Consider the following 21,148-nt stretch of genomic DNA (forward strand, 5'->3'; position numbering starts at 1 on the left):
CCCTGAATTATTCTGTGTACAAAACAGGCTCATTTACTACAAATTCTCACAAGAATGCAGCTCATGAGTTTAAGACTAAAGAGAACTTTAATGAAAATTCTTTCATCTCAAACTGGAACTTTTTTCATGGTATTAAATATGCATATACATTCATTAAAAGACTGAAGTTGTAGGATATGACGGTAATTCCTTTGTACTAACAAATAAGGAATTTGCCTCAACATACCCCTATTTTTGGTATTTCCTCTGTTAAAAAATTAAAATGTCCAATTAACAAGTTAGACCATGGGGCCAACACTATTCCATTTTTTAATGCATCTTCTTCCTTCATTAAATTTACTTAAAAATTATAAAAATCTATATAGTCTTTTTGTGGTAATCTGTTGCATTTTCATAGAAATAAAATCTACGGTATAAGGGTACAGTATTTCTTCAACAAGACTCCCGAAGAAAATGTTCATTTACCAAAATTATTTTTACTGAAATTTCTACAACTCAATCCACAAATTTTTATTTGAAGGAAACTAACTTGAAATTTTTTCTTAGGTATTAATGACATCTACAAAGTCTTACCTTTTAAAAATGGGGCAGTAAATTGCAGCATCATTAAAACCTGCTGTAGCAGAAGAGCATTCCAGCGGGGGCTGGGAGCGGGCAGCCCCTCTGTGAACGCCCCTGAGCTGCTCGGCCTCGGGCCGTTCAACTGGCAAAATAAAAAGCTTGACAGAGTGGAAGTTCCATAAATACATGGTGCACAACTGACCCAACAAGCCACGTGGAGCTACAACCAAATTTGTGTTCATTTTAATTTAAATAACAAGAAATGAACCCTAACATGTAAAGCTAAGCTATTCTGGATTATAGCAGATGACCTTTTTTAAAATGCAAAAATAACGTCATCGATGGCTTGGCTGTCAATACCTTTCACAACACAACACACTGTTCCTCACTTCAATACTAAAGAATAATTAATTCCAGTGTTCACTTTACAAAGTGTTGTGAATAAAAGCATGGAGGACACAGTGGCTTCAGTAAGACTGTTTAGGAACATGAAAATGATACTCAGTCAACGATTTGTTTTCAGTCAATTATGGTCTGTTAAAATGATGTTGAGTTTCCAATTACCTTGTAAAATATATTAAGAAAAACAAATCTGGAGCATGCTGAAGTTTTTCTGCCTGTTATCTGTATAAATCAAAAATCTTTAAAATATATACACAGAGAGTGCAGACTTCCCAGGGTCGAGAGTACAGATGTCTTCGCTCACTCTGCATACTGTGTGTAGCACCAGATGAAGGAGCCACTTGCCCGTCCTGTGGCTGGATGGAAGGCACCACACTGCCCTTGCTACAGAGGATGGAGAGTGAGGAAGAAAAAGGCAGAAGATGAAGGGGAAAAACTGCACTGCTGCCCAAGCAAAAGGCTCAGAGCAGGAGGAACAGATGTTCGTGGTGAAACCCATCCCATGCAAGGGCACGATTTCATTATAGTTCTGAAATATAAGGCCATGTATAAGAGGCAAGAACACATTGGAAAAATGTGATCACCAAAGGCTGGGTAACCTGGGTTGTTTATATATTTTGATACAGAATAGCACATTGGGTTCGAAATACAACATAGGTAATTTGAATTCGTAATTTCTAACCCCCAAATACCAAATGGTTAGTAATTTAAGGAAAGTAGTACTATGGTGAAAGGCTATCAAAAACTTCTAACTTAACAAATTAAAGGACACAGTATGGCTTATGGAAGTTTCATCTTCGTAGCAGGTATACAACTAAGCAAGAGCAAAACATCTTCAGCACATGCCAATGCCAAAAACAGTGAACAAGTGACAGTGAAAGGTTTAACTCAGAATCATTATTTCACATTTTTTTTTACATTCTATTATAATTGCTCAGTATATGTGTAAAACATCTTACCTTAAGAAGATTTGTCAAGTAATTCTTCAAAAATTCTTTAAGCCGTTTGTACAATTCCAAGCCAACGAACTGAGCTCCCCCCGGCGTCTGCCCTTTTTTTGATTTAGAAGGTGGGACACCAGCCCCTCGAGCTTGGTTTGACTGGTGAACACTCGTGCAGTAGTTATAAACGTGACTTGGAGAAAAGTCAAGGAAATCAACATGCATCGTCAATGTCAATAGTAATTAATACGAATATTTTCTTATATTTCAGTATCAATGTTTCCCATATATCGTCAAAACCTGCTAAAATTAGAGTGGAAAAAAGACTCCATTCACACAGCAATAAAGGAAGAGTCAGCCATCCAAGGAGGATGGAATACTCTGGAGGAAGGTTGCCAAGAAAACTCTGGGCCTTCAAGATCATCTAATGCCATTACCTTGTGGAAAACTGTCACGAGAGTGTATTAGAAGGTAAGAAAAGAACTGGCAAGTGGTACAAAGAAAAGGTTGCAAATGAAAAGGAAAAAAGCACTTATGTACTTCAGGAAACACAAAAAGCTATACTGTAGTCTATCATAATGCTTAGCTATGAATATTTCCAGAAGCATAAATTATAAATATAAAAATAACCAAAACTTTATTTTAAAATTATTTGTAAGTGGATTTAACCAAAGCTACCCTCTGAGAATGAAAAATGAAAAGCAGAATACATGGCAGCGAAAGAGACCGAGTCCTCTGTTGCATCTGGAAGTCATGGTTGCCTAAAGCTGACTAATCACAAAAGAGCAGGACCCAGGCACCATGGAGAGAGATGGAGATGTGTTCTCTATTTTGTTATAAACTTTAACACTATTTCAGTTTATCTGCATGTGCTTTACTTGGATAAAATTAATAGAAAGACACCAATACTGATTCAGACAGAAAGAAAAATCATGAAACAGAACATTCTGGTGTATTTAAGAACTTGCTGTATAAAGATTATTTTAAGCCCGTGGATAAAGTTTAGTGAATACATGGCATTATGGCAAGAGGTGATTCCAAAAAAATTCCATATTCCAGAATATATTACAGATTAAGAATTAAAATATACAAATTGAAACCACAAAACAAAGAAAATACATACGAATACTTGCAAAGACATATAATCACTTCATCTGAAATATTGAAACTATTTTAGTAAGAAATATCTTAAACCAAGTTACTATCTTTAATAAATTTAGGTAATTTCAAACAATGTGAAAAAAATTAATCTCTAAAGAAACATATGGATTCCAACAGAAAATCCAAAAGCTAAAAGAAATATGCATTAGTAGCCAAAAACCTAAGAAACCCCTCAATATTAGTGGTAATCACAGAACTATGCCACAAAACACTGAGTCATTTTATTAAATATTTCAAATATAGAGAGAATCACAGATTATAATACACAACGAACTCTCGCAAACTCATGACCTAGTTTGGACAAATCTTATCATATCCCCATGCTTGTCACATTCCATCCAAATCCCCCTCAACTTTTTAGGAAATGAAATGGTACAAAGCACACCTACATACTGCGAACTTCCTCCCTAATCCCACTCCTCCTCCCCCTTTGACGAGGGGCAAATGTCACTGTGATTTGGTGTCTAGCATTCCTATGAATGTTTTATGTTTTGCTGTGTAACTATAAACGAAATTACTTTGCATGTTTTCAAATTTTAGATTATACAAACTGTAACATACTGTACATTTGCTTCTGCCAACATCTGTGATAGTTACAGTATATGTAATGGTATAGATTTATAATAATTTTTGCATTCTCTTGTTGCTAGACCCTGCTAATGATCTTTTGGCAGGTTCCAAATTTTGGCATGAATTTACTGTATTCTCTTTTAAATCTGATTTGCACACTGACATTTCTAACCCACCTCAAGTAAAACTGTATATAACACGAAGAGGGAAAGTGATTTTACATTCCTCTGCATAGATAACCAGTGGTTCACAAACCACATGTTAAATGATCTATCCTTTCCTGACTATATTGTATTGTAGTATTGCACTATATTTCCTGACTAGCACTGGATTGCTACTTCTAGAAAACTGCCCATTTCAATGACGTTTTCAAGTATAGTGCCCAGTTCAGTCTTCTTTTAAAAAAAATGCCTGCTTATTTATTTTACTGTCCCCCCCCTTTTAAAATATTTTTAACTTTGCCAGAGGCTTGTCTATTAGTCTTTTTAAGGAACCAGTCTGAGATTTAACCATTTTCATCACTGTATCTATATTTCTATTCTTCTAAATTTACTTCTTTCTTTACATTTGCTCTCTTTCTATAAATCCTTGTTTGGTTGATTAACTTTGTAATTTCTCCTCTTTGTCCTTTTTTTTAAAATAAATTTATTTATTTATGTATTTTTTATTGGCTGTGTTGGGTCTCTGTTGCTGCACACAGGCTTTTTCTAGTTGCGGAGAGCGGGGGCTACTCTTTGTTGCAGTGCGCAGGCTCCTCATTGTTGTGGCTTCTCTTATTGCAGAGCACAGGCTCTAGGCATGTGAACTTCAGTAGCTGCAGCACATGGGTTCAATAATTGTGGCTCATGGGCTCTAGAGCACAGGCTCAATAGCTGCGGCGCACAGGCCTAGTTACTCCGCGGCATGTGGTATCTTCCTGGGGCAGGGATTGAACCAGTGTCCCCTGCATTGGCAGACAGTTTCTTAACCACTGCGCCACCAAGGAAGTCCCTCTTTGTTCTTTTTAATATAAGCATTAAAAACTACAGATTTTCTGCTCTATACCACTGCAGCTACATTGCCTAAGTCTGATATGTATTTTCCTTATTCACTTATATTTTCTTTTTTCCATTGCTGGTTTTCTTGATTAAGAGTTTAGAATTTTTTAGATTTCCAAAGTTGACGAAGTGAGAGAGTAGCATAGACATATATATACTACCAACTGTAAAATAGATAGCCACTGGGAAGGTGCTGTATAACAAAGGGAGTTCAACTCGAGGATGGATGATGCCTTAGAGGACTGGGACTGGGAGGGTGGGGGGGAGTTGAGGGAGGGAGGGAATACGGGTATATGTATATAAAAACAGATGATTGAACTTGGTGTACCCCCCCAAATAAATAAATAAATAAACAAACAAACAAAAATAAAATCAGTGGGACAGGGAGGGTGGGAGGGAGTCGTGGGAGGGAGGGGATATGGAGATATATGTATAAATACAGCTGATTCACTTTGGTGTACCTCAAAAACTGGTACAAGAGTGTAAAGCAATTATATTCCAATAAAGAGCTAAAAAAAAAAAAACCCAGAAACCAAAAAACCCTTTCTTTTTAAAACTAATCAGAGAATGTTATCTTTTGGATAGTTTCTTTAAAGTATGAGACTTGTAGCTGAATATGTGGTGATTTTCTTTACATATGCTTGAAAAAAGTGTCCACTCTGTTGGAAAAAACGGTTTGTTAGGGTAAGCTGGTCAGTTCTGTTTTCCAAACCTTCTTTATTGTCAGTGATTTGTCTGTTTATTAATTACTGAGAAATTTTTATTAAAATCTCCCTATCCAATTATGGATTTGTCAATTAGTCTTATAATTCTTTAAGAAATCTGTCATATTTTCAGGACCTATTAATAAATGTACAAATATAGAATTATATTCATGGTGACTTGTTCTTTTTACCATTAGGAAGTAACTGTTTCTTCTTAACAATAGGGCCTTAGAAATCTAGTGTATCTGATGCTAATATGGTTTTTCCTATATTTTAGAATACGTACCTGTATTCCACCTCTTTACTTTCAACTTCTATATCTCTCTGTTTTGGTTTGTCTGTTGCAAATCACCACAGTAAAATTCACTTAAAAAAAAAATGAGTCAGACAGACAGTCTCTGATGGGCAAGTTTGGTTTTAAGATTATACTGATTTATACTGCTATCTCGATTAATTTCTACCATCTTATTTCGCATGTTCTACTTTAATTCTTTTTCTCTGTGCTTCTTGTTTTCTCCACCCCTCTTATACTGGATCAATAGTTTCTTTATTCCACTGTAGTTCTTTTATTATGTTGGAGTTATACATCTTATTCATATTCTTGTAATAGTTACCTTAAAATTTGACATGCATATTTTGCTTTCACCAATTCTGGTAAATTCCTGGGTTATTTCCTCTTCAAACATTTCTGGTCCCCTTACTATTTTCTCCTAGCTTCTCCACTACATTTCATGTCACCTCCATATCACAATTTATATCTTCAGTTACTTCTATCACTTTATCTTTTTTCCAACTTTCTAATTTTTCTTGATCTACCTACCATATCAGGTTAAGGGATTCTTTCTGCTATGTCAAATTTGCTGTTTCACAGTTGCAGAATTTCCCTATTTCTTTAAAAAGACGCCTTATTTTCCATCGTGTTTGGTTCCTTTATATTCTTGACTCTTTTATATCGCTAATTGTTTTTAATACACTTAGAAGTACTCTCTACAGACCGTCCTGTTTGAAGTTCTTGAGGATCTAGTTCTGCTGCTTGTTCTACATACTGACTTGTTCATGTGAACTGAGACTCCTTGCTTTGTAACTTTGGGTTTCTTTAACTTGTTTTCAGTGGGGCTTTCACATTAATGTCCCAGCGTGGGGAAATTCCCCAACAAGCTGGTCATACAAACTCAAATCCCAAAGGCACCAGGGGTGACAAACTCTTAAGCAAGACCCCCCTCCACTCCCCTCACATCCAGAACTTGGCTCAAACTACTTTCCTAGTGTCCTCCCTGGGAGAGTGGGTTGATTATTTTGTTTTCCAGTTCACCCTTTCACTAACGATTTCCACAGAAACATCAGCTACTTGCCCTGGCGCAAGGCTCTGTCTCCTGTTCCTGTGTGTCCACTGCTTCCAGCCCACCCACTGCTCACCCACATCCTCAGGGAGCACAGTCTCACCTTTTACCTAGCACCCAGTTCTAGGTGTTTGGTTCTAGGGAATTTTTTAGGTTACCTAGTTCAGCCTGATATCTATTTCTTGGTAATATATTAATCTCTAGTTATTAAATTAATAAAGGTCTTCAAAAAAGCAGTCAAACCCACTGGCAGCCAAAGTGCAGGAACAAGGGAGCATCTATCCATTGGGGGCCAGAGCACACACTGTCACACCTTCTTCTGGAATAACATTTGGAAATATTCAAAAGCCTTCAAGTGCATTCTTTTTGATACAGTAATTATACTCAAGCATTTATCACTGGGAAATTATCAAGGAAGTGTACAAATACTTTCATTTAGCTAGCAAACTATCACAGCATTGCTGAAGATGGTAAAAAACGTGTAACAACCTATCTGTCAAACATAAAGAATTAGTTAAATACATCGTTGGCTCCACCTGAGGACACAATACTCAGCTTTTAACACTGTCATAGAATACAGAGTGGGTATAAAAACTGCAAGATATTTACCAAATTTCACCTAAGCCAAGACTCCAGTCATAACATACATCATTACTTTAACACGAAGAAAATGCTGCCAATTAAAATCTGACAGAGTGCATTCTTAGATGGAATTTTTATACTTACGGACTAAAAGATGGGTGGTTTAGACTTAAAGATTTATCACAACATTCTTGTAAGCAAATAAAATTAAATAAATTGGTGGAGTCATTCTTAAAAGGCTCAATGGCCTGCCTCTGAATCTCTGTGACTCTCGTGAAGGAGCGCTCTGTGTTCCACCTGACACCGTCCTCTGGACACAGAGCGCGACAGCACCGCTGCGAGCTGGCCACGGCCCCCAGCGGGGCTTCCTTCGCATCTGCTCCCACCCATTTGGTAAGCTTTGATCCTGATCTTGCTTGATAGTAAAAGGTTTTTTTTTTTCTTTTGGGGGCAGGTTCTTCAAATATTCCTTAATGGTTTGCAGACTGAGAACAAGGGGTGGGGTGCAGTTAAGTCGGCCCAGGTGCAGGTAATGCAGGGCACCCGGCCAGCCCCTGAGCCACAACGCCCACAGCGGTGCCCTTGGCCCTGTAATCAGTGAGCGGGGTCCACTCACGGATACACACGCAGAGATGTTAAAAAAAGACAACAATATAGAGCAACTCAGAAATGAGGATTTTAGCATGGTTCCTTTGGACACGTAGATAAAGTCTATGCATCTGTCTAGACATCAACAGTTGTTACTTTGGGAGACCAGGGCTAAGGTTTTGAAAAACTTTTAGCCACAGAATTCTTCCTTCTTCACAAAGTATTCTCTGTGCCCAGAACATGCTCTCACCCCACCATTACTTCCTTTCAGCCTCACCTCCTCAAAGAGGACCTTGAAACAATGTAAGGAACCCTGGGCCTCACAGAACAGACTCAAAGGCAAAATTTTAACAGGGGCGGGGAGAGGGGTGGGGTGGGGTGGTGGTGTTGGAGTTAAAGAGGGAAAAAAAGCTCTTAAAAGCTCTTTTAAAATTTCTACCCAGGGTTTACTGTTCGTTCCCAAATTAGCATCACCCTCACCATTATCCAACCAGGCATGGAACGTATGAGACAGAGCTGACTAGAAAGAGCAGTGGTTAGAACCATTCTGTTTCATCAAACTTAGGCTTCCTCTATCAACTTATATCTAAATTAGATAAAATAATGAAGAACTTATAATAAAAAGCAAGCGTGCTATGATCCACCCCTCCCTACCCACCGCAGCAACCACTTTTAGCTCTTTCTTGACTTAGTTCTTTTCTTCCAGGCAGATATGCACATCCTCAAGTCATATGCCTGTACAGTTCTCTGACTAATTAATCTTTGCATAAGTTACTGAATTCCTGCTAACAGAAAACCTCTCTCATGCCCCCCCTCCCCCACCTCACTACAGGAATTGCTGCTGAAACTTTGGTTCGGCTGCTAGTAACAAACTATCTAGTCACGTTCTGTCGGATAATAAGTATAAACTTGAAAAAGTGTAAAAAGAACTGTCTGAAGGCACCACAGAGTGACCAAAAGGTGGCTTATACAGCAGAGGATCCTAGTCTTGGAAGAAGGGAACGGCACAGCCCAAGCCTGCAGATGTAAGAAGAAACAGGAACACGACACCCACTCGAGAGGAGAGATAAGCGACAGAGACCAGCCTGGAGGTGACCTGAGTGTCCGAGTTAGGAGACCAGGATGTGAAAGCAGCTATTCTAGCTATACGTGAGGACACAAAGGAGAACAGGCTCATAGCAAACGAAAAGTAACTGCAGTAAAAAAACAAACTATGGGGAAAAAACAAAAAAACAAACCAAAAAAAACCCAATAAGAACTCCATAACTGAAATACCTCGAGAATAACTTATCCAGAATAAGTTATTTAAAAATATGAAATACATATTATCTCGAATAATATGTAAGTGGATGGGCTTGAGAGCAGAGTGGAAATAAGTCATTTAGACAGAGCAACAAAAATGATCAATTCTGAAGAGAAAAGAAAAAAGAAAAAAAAACTGCTGAAAACTAAAGGGGAGGAAAATATATTAAAAGCAGACTTCTAACATACAGCAAAAGAATATCACCACTAACTTCTGAACAAAAACTACAAAGGCATGATGACAGCTGAATATCATTTTAAGTGCTGAAAGAGAAAAAAGAAACCTATCAATCTGAAATTCTTTATTCAATGAAAGTATTCTTCAAAAAGGAAGGCAAAATAAAGGTAATTTCAGATAAAATAAAACAGATTTCACACAGTATAGACTTAAATTCTAGCTAGAGAGGAACTGCTACTAGGTTGAATCTTGGATCTTCAGAAAAGAATGAGCATTTGAAATAGTAAATATTTGGACAAATATAAAAGTCAATTTTTCTTAATTCTTTAAAATACAAAGAATGATTTAAAACTAAAATTTATAATACTGCCTTGTGGGTCCTTAAAACTATTTAGACGTAACATAAAGGATGAGCACGGGATAGTAAACAGAACACTGAGTTACAAGTTTTTGTTTTCTGTGATGTCATTCAGTATCAGCTCTAAACAGCATGTTAAAAAGGAAAAAAAATAGGATACATATTGTACTCCTTAGAGCAATCACTTGCCCGCACATGAGCGCCAAGGCACACACAGCAGAGGAATGGCAGATTTCAGGCTACTAACAAGACGGTACTGACAGGGAGTTCGGGAGAGATGTGCATCACCATCTCCCACAAGCCAACAGGATCCTGCTCCAGTCTACACCCAACAAACTCACAATCTTCTCAACAGTACATTGTTTGCTCACCCAACAGGCCATTTTCCGGGCCATAATGGCCCTCAATACTTTTTAAAGGACTGAACTCATATAGAGATTGTTCTCTGGCTAAAATGCAATCAGAAATCTGCAGCAATGAACTACCCTGGAAAACCTCTAATATTTCTAACTGAACAACACATTTCTATAAAATCCAAGGGTCAAAGAAGAAGTAACAAGACATAAATTGCTTTGAACTAAATGATAATGAAAATACAACAAATCAAAATTTGTGGAACGAGGCTAAAAATCCTTACGAAGAAATCCATACCTTCAAATACTTACACTAGGATAGGTGAGGATGACAGCATTAAGATGACAATACTTCCCACAATGATCTACAGATTCAACACAATCCCTGCCAGAATCCCAGCTGGCTTCTTTATAGGAAGTGACCAGCTGATTCTAAAATTCACATGGAATTGCAAGGGACCCAAAACAACCTTGAAAAAGAACAAAGTTGAAGCCCTGAGACTTCATGATTTCAAAACTTACTACAAAATTACAGTAATCAAGACAGTGAGGTACTGGTCTAGGAGACACAGAAATCAATGGAACAGAATTGAGAATCTAGATGTAAACCCATGTCTCTGTGGACAACTGATTTTTGACAAGGGTGCCAAGACTACTCAATGGGGGAAAAATGGTCTTTCAACAAATGGTGCTGGGACAACTAGATAGTGACATGTGAATAAATGAAGTTGGACCTTTACCTCAACACTGTATATAAAAAGTAACTGAAAATGGTCAGGACCTAAACCTAAGAGCCAAAACTATAAAACTCTTATGAAAACATAAGAATAAATCTTTAAGACTTTACACTTGGCAAGAGACTCTTACACGACACCAAAGGCATGAGCAACCAAAGAAAAAACGAACTGGATTTCATCAAAATTTAAAAGTTTTTTGCGTCAAAGAACAGTCAAGAAAATGAAAAGACGATCTACAGACAGGGAGAAAACACTTTCATCAATCATTTATCTGATAAACTATTTGAATATATAAAAAACTCTTATAACTCAATAATAAAAAGAAACCCAATTTAAAAATGGGCAAAGGCTCTTAGACATTTCTCTAAAGAAGGTATAAAAATCACCAATAGACACATCATTAGTCACCAGGGAAAGGCAAATCAAAACCATAATAACACCACTTCATATCCATTAGGATGGCTAGAATCCAAGAAGTCAGATGATAACAAGGGCTGGTCAGGACATGGAGAAACTGGAACCCTCACACACTGCTGGTGGGAAAGTAAGTACATCCATTCTGGAAAACAGTCTGGCAGTTTTGCAAATGGTTAAACATAGAGCTACCATCTGACAGAAATTCCGCTCCTAGGTATCTAACCGAGAGAAATGAAAACATATGCACACAGAAACTTGTGCACAAATGTTTATAGCAACACTATCCATGACAGCCAAAAAGTGGAAATAACACAAATGTCCATTAATTGATATACAGATAAACAAAATGTAGTATATCTATACAGTGGAATATTATTTGGCCATAAACACAAATGAAGTAGTTACATACGCCACCACGTGGATAAGGCTTGAAACCATGGAAGAGTGGAAGATGCCAGTCACAAAATTAGTCTACTCAGTTTACTGTAACAGAATACCACAGACTGGGTAGCTTAAACAACAGAGGTTAATTTTCTCACAGTTCTGGAGGCTAGAAATCCAAGATCAACGTGCCAGGTTGGTTTCTGGTGAGGCCTCTCTTCCTGGCTTGCAGATGGCTGCCTTCTCCCTGTGTCCTTGGAGAGAGCGCTCTCTGGTATTTTTTCCTTTTCTTATAAGGACACCAATCCTACAGGATCAGAGCCCTACCCAGGACTTCATTTAATCTTAATTATTTCTCTAAAGGTCTCATCTAAATACTGTAAAATTGGGGCCAGGGCTTCAACATGTGAATTTGGGGGGGGCATACACTTCAGTCCACATATTTCATGATTACATTACACAAAAAGTTCAGAACAGACAAATCTATAGACTAAAAGTAGGTCAGAAGGGAGGTGGGGGATTAAGGGAGTAATAGCTAAAGGGTATAAGGTTTCTTTCTGAGATGATGAAAATGTTCTAAAATGTGATGATTGAACATATCTGTGAATATACTAAAAACCACTGAAATGTACACTTTAAATGGATGAACTGTATGGCACATGAATTGTATCTAAATAAAACTGCTATTAAAAAAATTCCAGGACTTCCTAGTGGCGCAGTGGGTAAGAATCCGCCTGCCAATGCAGGGGACACGGGTTCGATCCCTGCCCCAGGAAGATACCACATGCCACGGAGCAACTAAGCCCGTGCGCCACAACTATTGAGCCTGCGCTCTAGAGCCCGTGAGCCACAACTATTGAGCCCATGTGCTGCAACTACTGAAGCCCATGAGCCTGGAGCCCGTGCTCTGCAACAAGAGAGGCCACCTCAATGAGAAGCCCGTGCACCACAAGGAAGAGTAGCCCCCACTCGCTGCAACTAGAGAAAGCCTGTGTGCAGCAACGAAGACCCAACACAGCCAATAAAATAAATAAATAAATAAAATTAAAAAAAAAAAATTCCAATGCAATACTAATTGTAATCCAGCAATTTTTAGGGTAGAAATTTATAAGCTGACAATACACTTTATAGAGAAGTGCAAAGGACCTACAATAGTCAAAAAATCTTGGGGTGGGAGAACAAAGTTGGAAGACTTAAACTACCTGACTTCAAGAGTTTTCATAATGCCATAGTAATTAATAAATTATAAAAAATGAAAGCACCAACCAATAATCCCACATGAATATAGATGCAAACATACTGCACAAAATAGAAACAAATCAAATTAGTACTATGTCATTCCTTTAGGATGGATACATATCAATGCAACAGAATTCTAGAAATAGAATTATATTGTCACTTAGTTTCAACAAAGTCACCAAAGCAACCTGCTAAAGGAAACAAATGATGCTGGAATAACTGGAAAGCCACATGAGAGAAACATTAACCTCAAGCCCTACCTCACACCACACACACAAGTTAACTCAAGATGGATCACAGACCTAAACGTAAAAGCCCAAACTATAAAGCGTCAAGAGGAAAATATAGTATCTCTGTGATCTAGGCAAAGGTTTCTTATAGGTCACAGAAGATAACTGTAAAAAAAATAAGACAAATCAGTTAGGTTTCCTCAAAATAAAAAAATATCTGCTCACTCAAAGACACCATTAAGAAAAGGAATAGCAAGCCTCAGGCTGGGAGAAAATAGTAGCAAGACATATCTGATAAAATGCTGGCATCCTAAATGTATAAAGAACTCCTACAACTCAATAACAAAAGGATATTAATCCAAAAGTTAAAAAGAAAAAAGCAAAAGACTCAGATACTTTACAAAAGAGGACATACAAATGGTCAACTAGCATATGAAAAGGACTCAACATCATTAATCACTAGGAAAATGAAAATTAAAACCATGAGATACCACAACACTCCCACTAGAATGGCTAAAATTAAAGAGAATGACATTCTGAGCAGGTGTTGGCAAAATTGTGGGACAACTAGAACTCACCAACATTGCTCACACGAATTCAAAATGATACAGCCACTTTAGAAAAATAGTTGGTTAGTTCCTTATAAAGCTAGACATACTATAACCATACAGTCCTGCAATCCCACTGCTATGTGTTTACCCAAGAGACACACAAGCATGATGCTCACAAAAAGATCTTCACTTAGGTGTTCACAGCAGTTTTACTCACTACAGTCGAAAACTGGAAACTGCCCGGCACCTAGCATCAGAAGAAGGAATCAGGAAACCATGGATGTGAATATCCACTGTATGAGAACTGCATTCATACAATGGAATATTACTCAGCAAAAAAGGAGGAAAACTACTGCTACTTATGATAACATGGATAAATCTCAAAAATATCCTGAGTGAAAGCAGCCGCACACGAAGGGGTGCACACTTTACACTCTCCTGCAGATGAACTTCTAGGACAGGCCAAACTAATCTAGAGTGGTTGCCCTGGGGGAGGCCAGGATTAACTGGGAAGCATTACGGACCTTTCTGTGGGGATGGTGACGCCCTACCTTAGTAGGGCTTTGGGTTACTTAGCAAATGTGCTAGTCAAAACTTACCTACCGAAAACTATAAACAAATATCAAACTCCAATGATGTACATGCCTAAGCATTTAGGGAGAAGTGAATTGATGTCTACAGCTTACTCTGAAATGTACGAAATAAAATGGATGGGAGGATACAGGGATTCAGGGTAGATAGATAAGTGATTAAGCAAGTTCAGTTAAATGGGTCTTCACGCTAAAAATCTTTTGACTTCTTTATATGTTTGAAATTTTTTACAATAAAAGGTTGAAAACTCCAAGACAGAACATAACATACAACAACCTTCAAAACAAAACATAAAAAACACTTAAGCCTCTGATGTCATTAGCTAAAGACAATTAGAAATGTTTTATTACCTAAAATCAAAAGCAAGGAATACAAAACCAGTCATTCATGAAACTACTGAACAAATGCCTCTGTACCACTTTGGTCCTTCTATTAAGACATACTGTAACGGTGTTCTCAGCTAATTATATTGTGATAGGCTAATCGCTAAGACAGGTGGTCAGACTCCAACTATTTCAATATCTGAGGCTGCTAAATTCTGTTCACTTTCCTTAACTGTGCCTCTTCATAAGGACAGGCTTAAGGCTTTTGGGTTTCATCAACACACTCACGGTCTTAAATCTGGCAACAACTGCAACAGCTCCCCGGTCTTCTAGCTCCAGCTGAGACTGACGGCTGTCTAGCCCTGCCCGGCAACACTAATCCAGGAACTTCATCCTGCTCTCAAATTCAATCCACAGATCGTTGGATATCTGTTAATTCTCTGTGCACGGAAACGTCATGGTTTTGTTCGTGGGGTCGATCTTTTCTTCCTTTGTTATCTTGGACACTAGAGTTTTAGCACCTTCAGTTCTGGGAAGATACTTTACACTAACAAAAATAATATAAATTCAAAACAATCTTCTTCCCGTTTTCCTCTAGAATTCCTAACAGATATTAGGCCTCCTGGGTGACTTCTGTCTCCAAAGCTACTTGTCCTTTTATTTTACTTTTTACTGTCCTTCTAGGTCTTCAATTACTTTTCTTTTTAAAACCTCCGTTACCATTTCAAATATGAGTTCTGTTCTCATAGCATCCTGTTCCTTACTGTCATAGCGAGAAGCTTCTCCTATCAGACAATGTTACTTTTCAAAACATTTTCTTCTTTTCCCTGTGTTATCAGTTTCCTCCTGTTCCCTTTTATTCTCTGTGTACTCTGTTCTTTCATACAACCATTAATCCTTAGTACTCTTAATGATAAGGTACTAAAAACCTAACTGGGACCACCGCCAGGCCGAGTGAGGCTGGTGGGCCACAGTTCTGGATGGCTCACCTTAAATGTCAATAAATGCATTTATTTTTCAGGGCCGTTCAGTCTTTTCAGAGCACTGTTCTGTCTCTAGCATCACCACCAGTATTCTGATATGGAATTAGGGACCAATCACTCTAAATGCTAACTTTCTATCATAGCCACTGTTGTTAGTTCCCATTCACGTCCACCTCTGCTAGGCCTCTGCCACGGTCCCAGTCAATGTGTTCTAAATAGAAGCAACAAGTCTTCTGCTTGGGATGCAAGTGTTCTAGACCTGAGTAGAGTGAAATGACAGGCTTTTAATTTCACAGATTTCTGAATCCATCGCTCATCTCCCAAGCACTGCCCAGTCTCACACCTCCACCTTCTGCCAAACCCGAGCCTTCAGGTCCTGAGCTCCTCCGGTCCTGCAGGGCCAGTGGGCACATCCTCCTCTGGGGATGTACCCTCTAAAGTGAGGCTTCCTACACCCTGGTGATCAGTACTGTGACTCTATCTGCTTTTCATTTTCCAAAAAAAAAATTATTAAATTCTCATCTATGGTGTCTGTTTTCTTCCATTGTCTTGACTTAAAACTTATTTTATTGTCATTTTAGTGATGTCACAAATGGGAATGTCAAAACATAAATTTCACCTTTAACCAGAAGCCCAGAAATTTGCTCCTTTTTTTTTCCTATTTCTATCACCACTACCACTAGTTCAGAACTTATGCAACATCACACTTGGATTACTAAAACCAAGTTGGTCTTTCCGTGCCTCTGATCTCTTTCCTGTTTTAATCCCATTTGGTTTCCAGATTCATCCTTCTCAAGTCATTAATTATCAAGTCATATATCCATCTCTATGGACCTACAACACTTAAAAACAGCCAAGCTCATTTATGTGGTTTTCAAGTTTTCACCATAATCTGGAGTCATCCTCTGTCAAAGCCAGTTAAACTAACTTATGTAGCCATTCTTACAGCACCTACTCTAGCTGGCCAGTATCATGTTCTCTCAAAGTGCTAACTTTCACTTTCGACATTCATCTTTCTCCCTCCAGCAAAACTCTACAAGACTTTCATCCCTTTGTTTCTCCTTATCTGTGCTCATCCTTTGAGGCCCACTTAACCTCTACTAGTTCTTGAAACTTTCCAACCTCGGTAGCATCAAATCTTTCTCCCTCCTCTGAGCATCTCCTCTGCAATATTAGCTGTCTGCAATGCCCATCATCATACACTTCCTAATTAATGAAACGAGACCATCAAGTATTCCACACCTCTCCCTTTCTCTCTCACACACACCTCCACTTCATTAGGGATTAGAGATAGCTTATAAGAAGAACTGAAACGTAATAGAAAAATAAAAACTACAAACCCAAATAATATCTACGGAACATAAAGATAAGATAGCATACAAAATTATAGTATCTAAGTCAGAATCCTAAAATTTACTTAAACAAATAATGATGTATTATTAGAAATAAACATATTTCACATCTGGAAGGCTATCTGCCAAAATTAATTTCCGTTTCAGAGTATTTATCTTCAGCATTTCTGTAACAGAACCAACTGTTAAGGCAACTCCTACTCCTGACAAAGTACAAATATTATCAAAGGAATCAAGGAAAAATGAATTTTTCTATTGTCTCTAACAAAGACGCTTGTTTCCAGAGCACACAAGAACAATTACAAGAGGTTAGATACAAGCTAAGAATGACATCATGGCAGGACCATTTCTCACACTCACAGGGAGGTTTCACAGCAATTCCTCTGCAAGCACTGATGACCAGGGAACCCTCACAGGTACATATTTACTTACACTTGGGAAATGGTGTTAAAGGTCATTTCTAAGTTACATACAAACACTCATTTTCTGTATGATGTATATGTGTGTAGACTGCCTGGGGACTGAGAGACATGAACGACACAGGATTCTAAAAAACAAAAATTACATATTAAAAATCCCCCAAATGAATCTACTCTTGAGTTCATGCAGTTTTTCCTACAAATAAGTTTTACTCCACCAAATGGGTAGTGTCTGACTGTGGAAGACTTCGGCCAGAAGCCCGGCTAGTCCTCAGATAGGATGCTGGCCGGGGGACCCACGCTGGCTGTTTTCTGGAAGAGGAAACAGACACAAAGTCCACTAGGAAGCTACCAACAGGTGGATGCTTCTGAGGGAGTCGTGAACACCTTTCACAAAAGAAGGGCACCAGCTGTGCTATGAGGCCAGGCTGAGTCAGCAGAAAGGCGAGACCCACAGCCTCCCACCCTACGGAGCACTGATGACACATGATCTTCACTTTGTGTTGTTTTATCCTGGTTTTAAATCAACTGACTATGTGGGGAAATATCAGAAAAGGAAAAAGCAGATTGTTAATGTGCATCAGAAACTGCTGGAAAGAAGTCGTCTGTGCAAGGGACTCGGCCCTCCTCACTCCTCATAGGTACCACCCGCGTCACCTGGACAGAGAGGACCATCCAGGTGCCCTGCGGGGGGCTCTGGAAGGGGCGCGACCCTCAACTACTGGGGGTGGCTCTTTCCACTGCGGGAAACCACTGGCCTGAGGCTTCCGGTTGAAGTGGGGGCTCCTCCCGCAGCCCCCCGCCTGCCCCCTGAGCCCACACATACCACCCCTCCTTCCAACACGGCAGTTGCGTGTTAACACGTCACTGACTCTAAGTGCCGAGGGTACAAACTCAATAAATATGACTCAGATTTAAAAGAAAAATGGTCACGTCTAAAATCATCTTTAAAGCAAAAATAAAATAGAATATGAAGAAAAGTTAAATACAGGAATTAAGAAGAAATAAGGGGAAAAACCCTCAAGAGGTAAAAGTAAACTAAAAACCTAAAAGGCAATTAACTAGAAGCTTCCTTCAGTAGTCAATGGGTTGGCTGTTTTACACTAAGGCAGCAAGAGCCTGACAAGCCCATATATCTGACTTTTAAAACTTGAGCTTGTTTTCAAAAGGCTCCCTGGAAGAGTTCCTTTGGCAACACAGCCAGAGGCGGACAGTAAGTGGGACCCTAGGCAGACCCCTGGGTCCCCACCTGCAGGTGGCCGGGAGGGCACGGCGGCCTGGCAGCACTCGGCAGTCAAGAGCCGAGCCTAGTTCCGCCTCTGAAGCAGGCCCAGACTCTTCCGTATCCTAGAACTGCTTCATCGTTCACCAAAACACACTTTTTGCATGATTGGCTGGGACAAGTCACCGAGAAGGGGGTCAGGTGACACGCCCGCCCCACCTCAGCCATCGCAGGCACTGTGTGTGATAACACACTGTCCCCAGCTGTGATGCCAAGGGAGCCTGTAAATGCTTTAGGATAAGGCACATGCCCCCACTGTCTGTTACCACACAGCACCAGGCCGTATTCATAAACTAAACACATCTGGGGAAATCAATGTGTGACTTTTAGTTACTACCAAACTCAAGCCATTAAAAGAAAAGTCAATTAAAGAAGCAACACTAAACAGAACAGAACCATTTTCTACTACCACTTCTATCCAACTGAATATACAGTGGAAATTTAAGCAACTGCTTATATTAAAATCATTTGGAAAGGCTCTGCACCTGAAGTTGTATTAAAAATACTTCCTATCTTCGTGTCAACAAATGTTCCACCCGTACCCACTGGCAGGAGCACCAGGCCTCCCAGCATCCTGCACTGTCGTCTGTAAAGTTATTAAAGAATCAAGTTCTCTCTAGGCTGTGGCAGTACAGCTCTGAAAAGGAATACCCCAGACGAAGCAAATAAGTTCACATTTATTTCAAAGGCAAAGACTGCATGAAATAGCCTGTGATTAGCTATAAAATTTGTTTTGGCAACAAAGTGCTCTGAGTATACACACCATGAATCAAATTTAGAAGAAAAAAGCTGAACATACCATACTTATACTAATAAAAAACCCCAAAATTGCTTCTAGAGACAACCATGCAATATAATTATAATTGCTATGGGTTCTCTCTCGAAGATAGATACAATTTCTCAATCCCAAAACTATTTTAAAAGTACCATGTCAGTAACAAGAGGTAGAGAGAATTTTGCAAGTCGGTATAATAACTAGGACTTCTATTTGCATAAGGAAAACCAGCAAAAACTAATCAACTGTATTTTAAAATGCATGTTCTATACTGAAGGTCTAGAAAGCACAGATCAGTTTTTACGAAATTATCTATAAGCCCAAATACCTACAGACAGCCGCTTTTAATACTATGTAAAGCTTTTCAAAAGTAGACAGGATGCCCTGGGGGTTCACAGCACACAAACCACTTCCTACCTTGCTCCCCCCATTATTACGAACATATATTACATATCAATGAATAGTCTTCAGTGAGTTTTTAATGGCTGTTTATGGCTATTTTATACCAAGTCCTTAATGTTGAAGACTGAGGTTGTTTTCTATTGTTTCCTATTATTAAAATATTCTGAATAGCCTTGCACATACAATTTGAACACAACTATTCCCTTAGGATAGTTAAAAGTTAAAAAATCACTGGGCCAAAGTACATTTTTATGTCTTTATATTTCTAAATTTCTGCAGAAAGATCACAGCAAACTAACACTCCCACCTGCCTGCAGGGACTCCAGCTCCCTTCACTCTGGCCAACACTGGCTACGATCACTTCTTTAAAGCTGTTTTCAACCTGACAGGTTTAAAATTTTATTAATTCTTCATTTCTTTAATAATTAAGAGATTGAAAATTTTCCTGTATGCTCACTGACCATTTGCATTTCTTCTTTCTGTGAACCAGTTATATCCTTCAAAGCCTTGTTCTAAAAATGCGGATAAATACATGAGAACGGTAGCATACATGTGCAAAAAATACTTCTATACATTTAGGTTTATTTGCTGAAAGCCATGCTCATTAGGTGAGCAAAATCAGATTAACCTAAGACTCCTGAATAAAAAGTACAAGGTGAAAAATGTCCAAAGGCCTTCACTGGCTGTGTGGTTATTTCAAAATGAACATGGATCATCATTAATCTATTGTAAAAACAGCTTGTGACTTTGTTTGATCTGCTTTTCTGTGAGGCTGAGTTTCTATAAAGGGAAGAGAACTCTGCAGCAGGTGCCGCCTGGAACACTGGCCCTGTATCCACAGCTCCCACGGAGGAGCCAGGGTGGAGCCCGGCGACCTGAGCATAGTGACAGCAGCAGTGACTTGACAGCCCGGCTGGCAGGCGCGGAGCTGCAGCAGGAGTAGCGCGCCCTGGTGAGTCCTCCCTGCAAGGCCAGGCTGCCGGGTCCCAGCAGATCCACCCGGAGGAAAAGTGCCCCGGCCCCAGTGATGGTGAGCTGTGTGCAGAGTTTCAGGGCAGAGATGCACTGTGAATTCTGAATGCACTTGTGTTACAACGCACTGACAGGTGGGCAGCCAAGGCTAGGAAGTAGGAATGTGGTCCTCAGCGTACCGACTGGGGAAAAGAACTTTGAAAAAACAGGCTAAGAAAAAAGAGTAAACTAATTCAGCTCACAGCGCTATGAGGAGTAACACACACTTTTAAGTTTCTGAGAACTTATGCAGAGAGAAAAAAAGAGAAAGACATCAACATGGAAGTTTAAACTGACTCCAAGGGAAGCTAAAATTATGACTGGAGGTGAATAAAGACTTCAGAACAAAAGAATTTTGACGTGGAAGTGAGAAGCAGG

General features: G+C 39.1%; 1 protein-coding gene across 7 annotated transcripts in view; it reads right to left on the reverse strand.

Moving 5' to 3' along the window:
* Positions 1 to 21,148, reverse strand: part of CUL1 (cullin 1) — a 99,695-nt gene that overhangs the window by 40,296 nt on the left and 38,251 nt on the right. For 5 of the 7 annotated variants that reach the window (XM_057730227.1, XM_057730224.1, XM_057730225.1 and 2 more), the window contains one exon: positions 1,923 to 2,097. In XM_057730227.1, the coding sequence (XP_057586210.1) occupies positions 1,923 to 2,097 (175 nt within the window). Of the gene's footprint in view, positions 1 to 573; positions 1,074 to 1,125; positions 1,348 to 1,922; positions 2,098 to 21,148 lie in introns of those variants that run through there. The other 2 variants (XM_057730228.1, XM_057730229.1) reach the window with 2 other exon arrangements.

This window comes from Hippopotamus amphibius, chromosome 4 (genome assembly GCF_030028045.1).
Source record: "Hippopotamus amphibius kiboko isolate mHipAmp2 chromosome 4, mHipAmp2.hap2, whole genome shotgun sequence".
NCBI lineage: Eukaryota > Metazoa > Chordata > Mammalia > Artiodactyla > Hippopotamidae > Hippopotamus > Hippopotamus amphibius.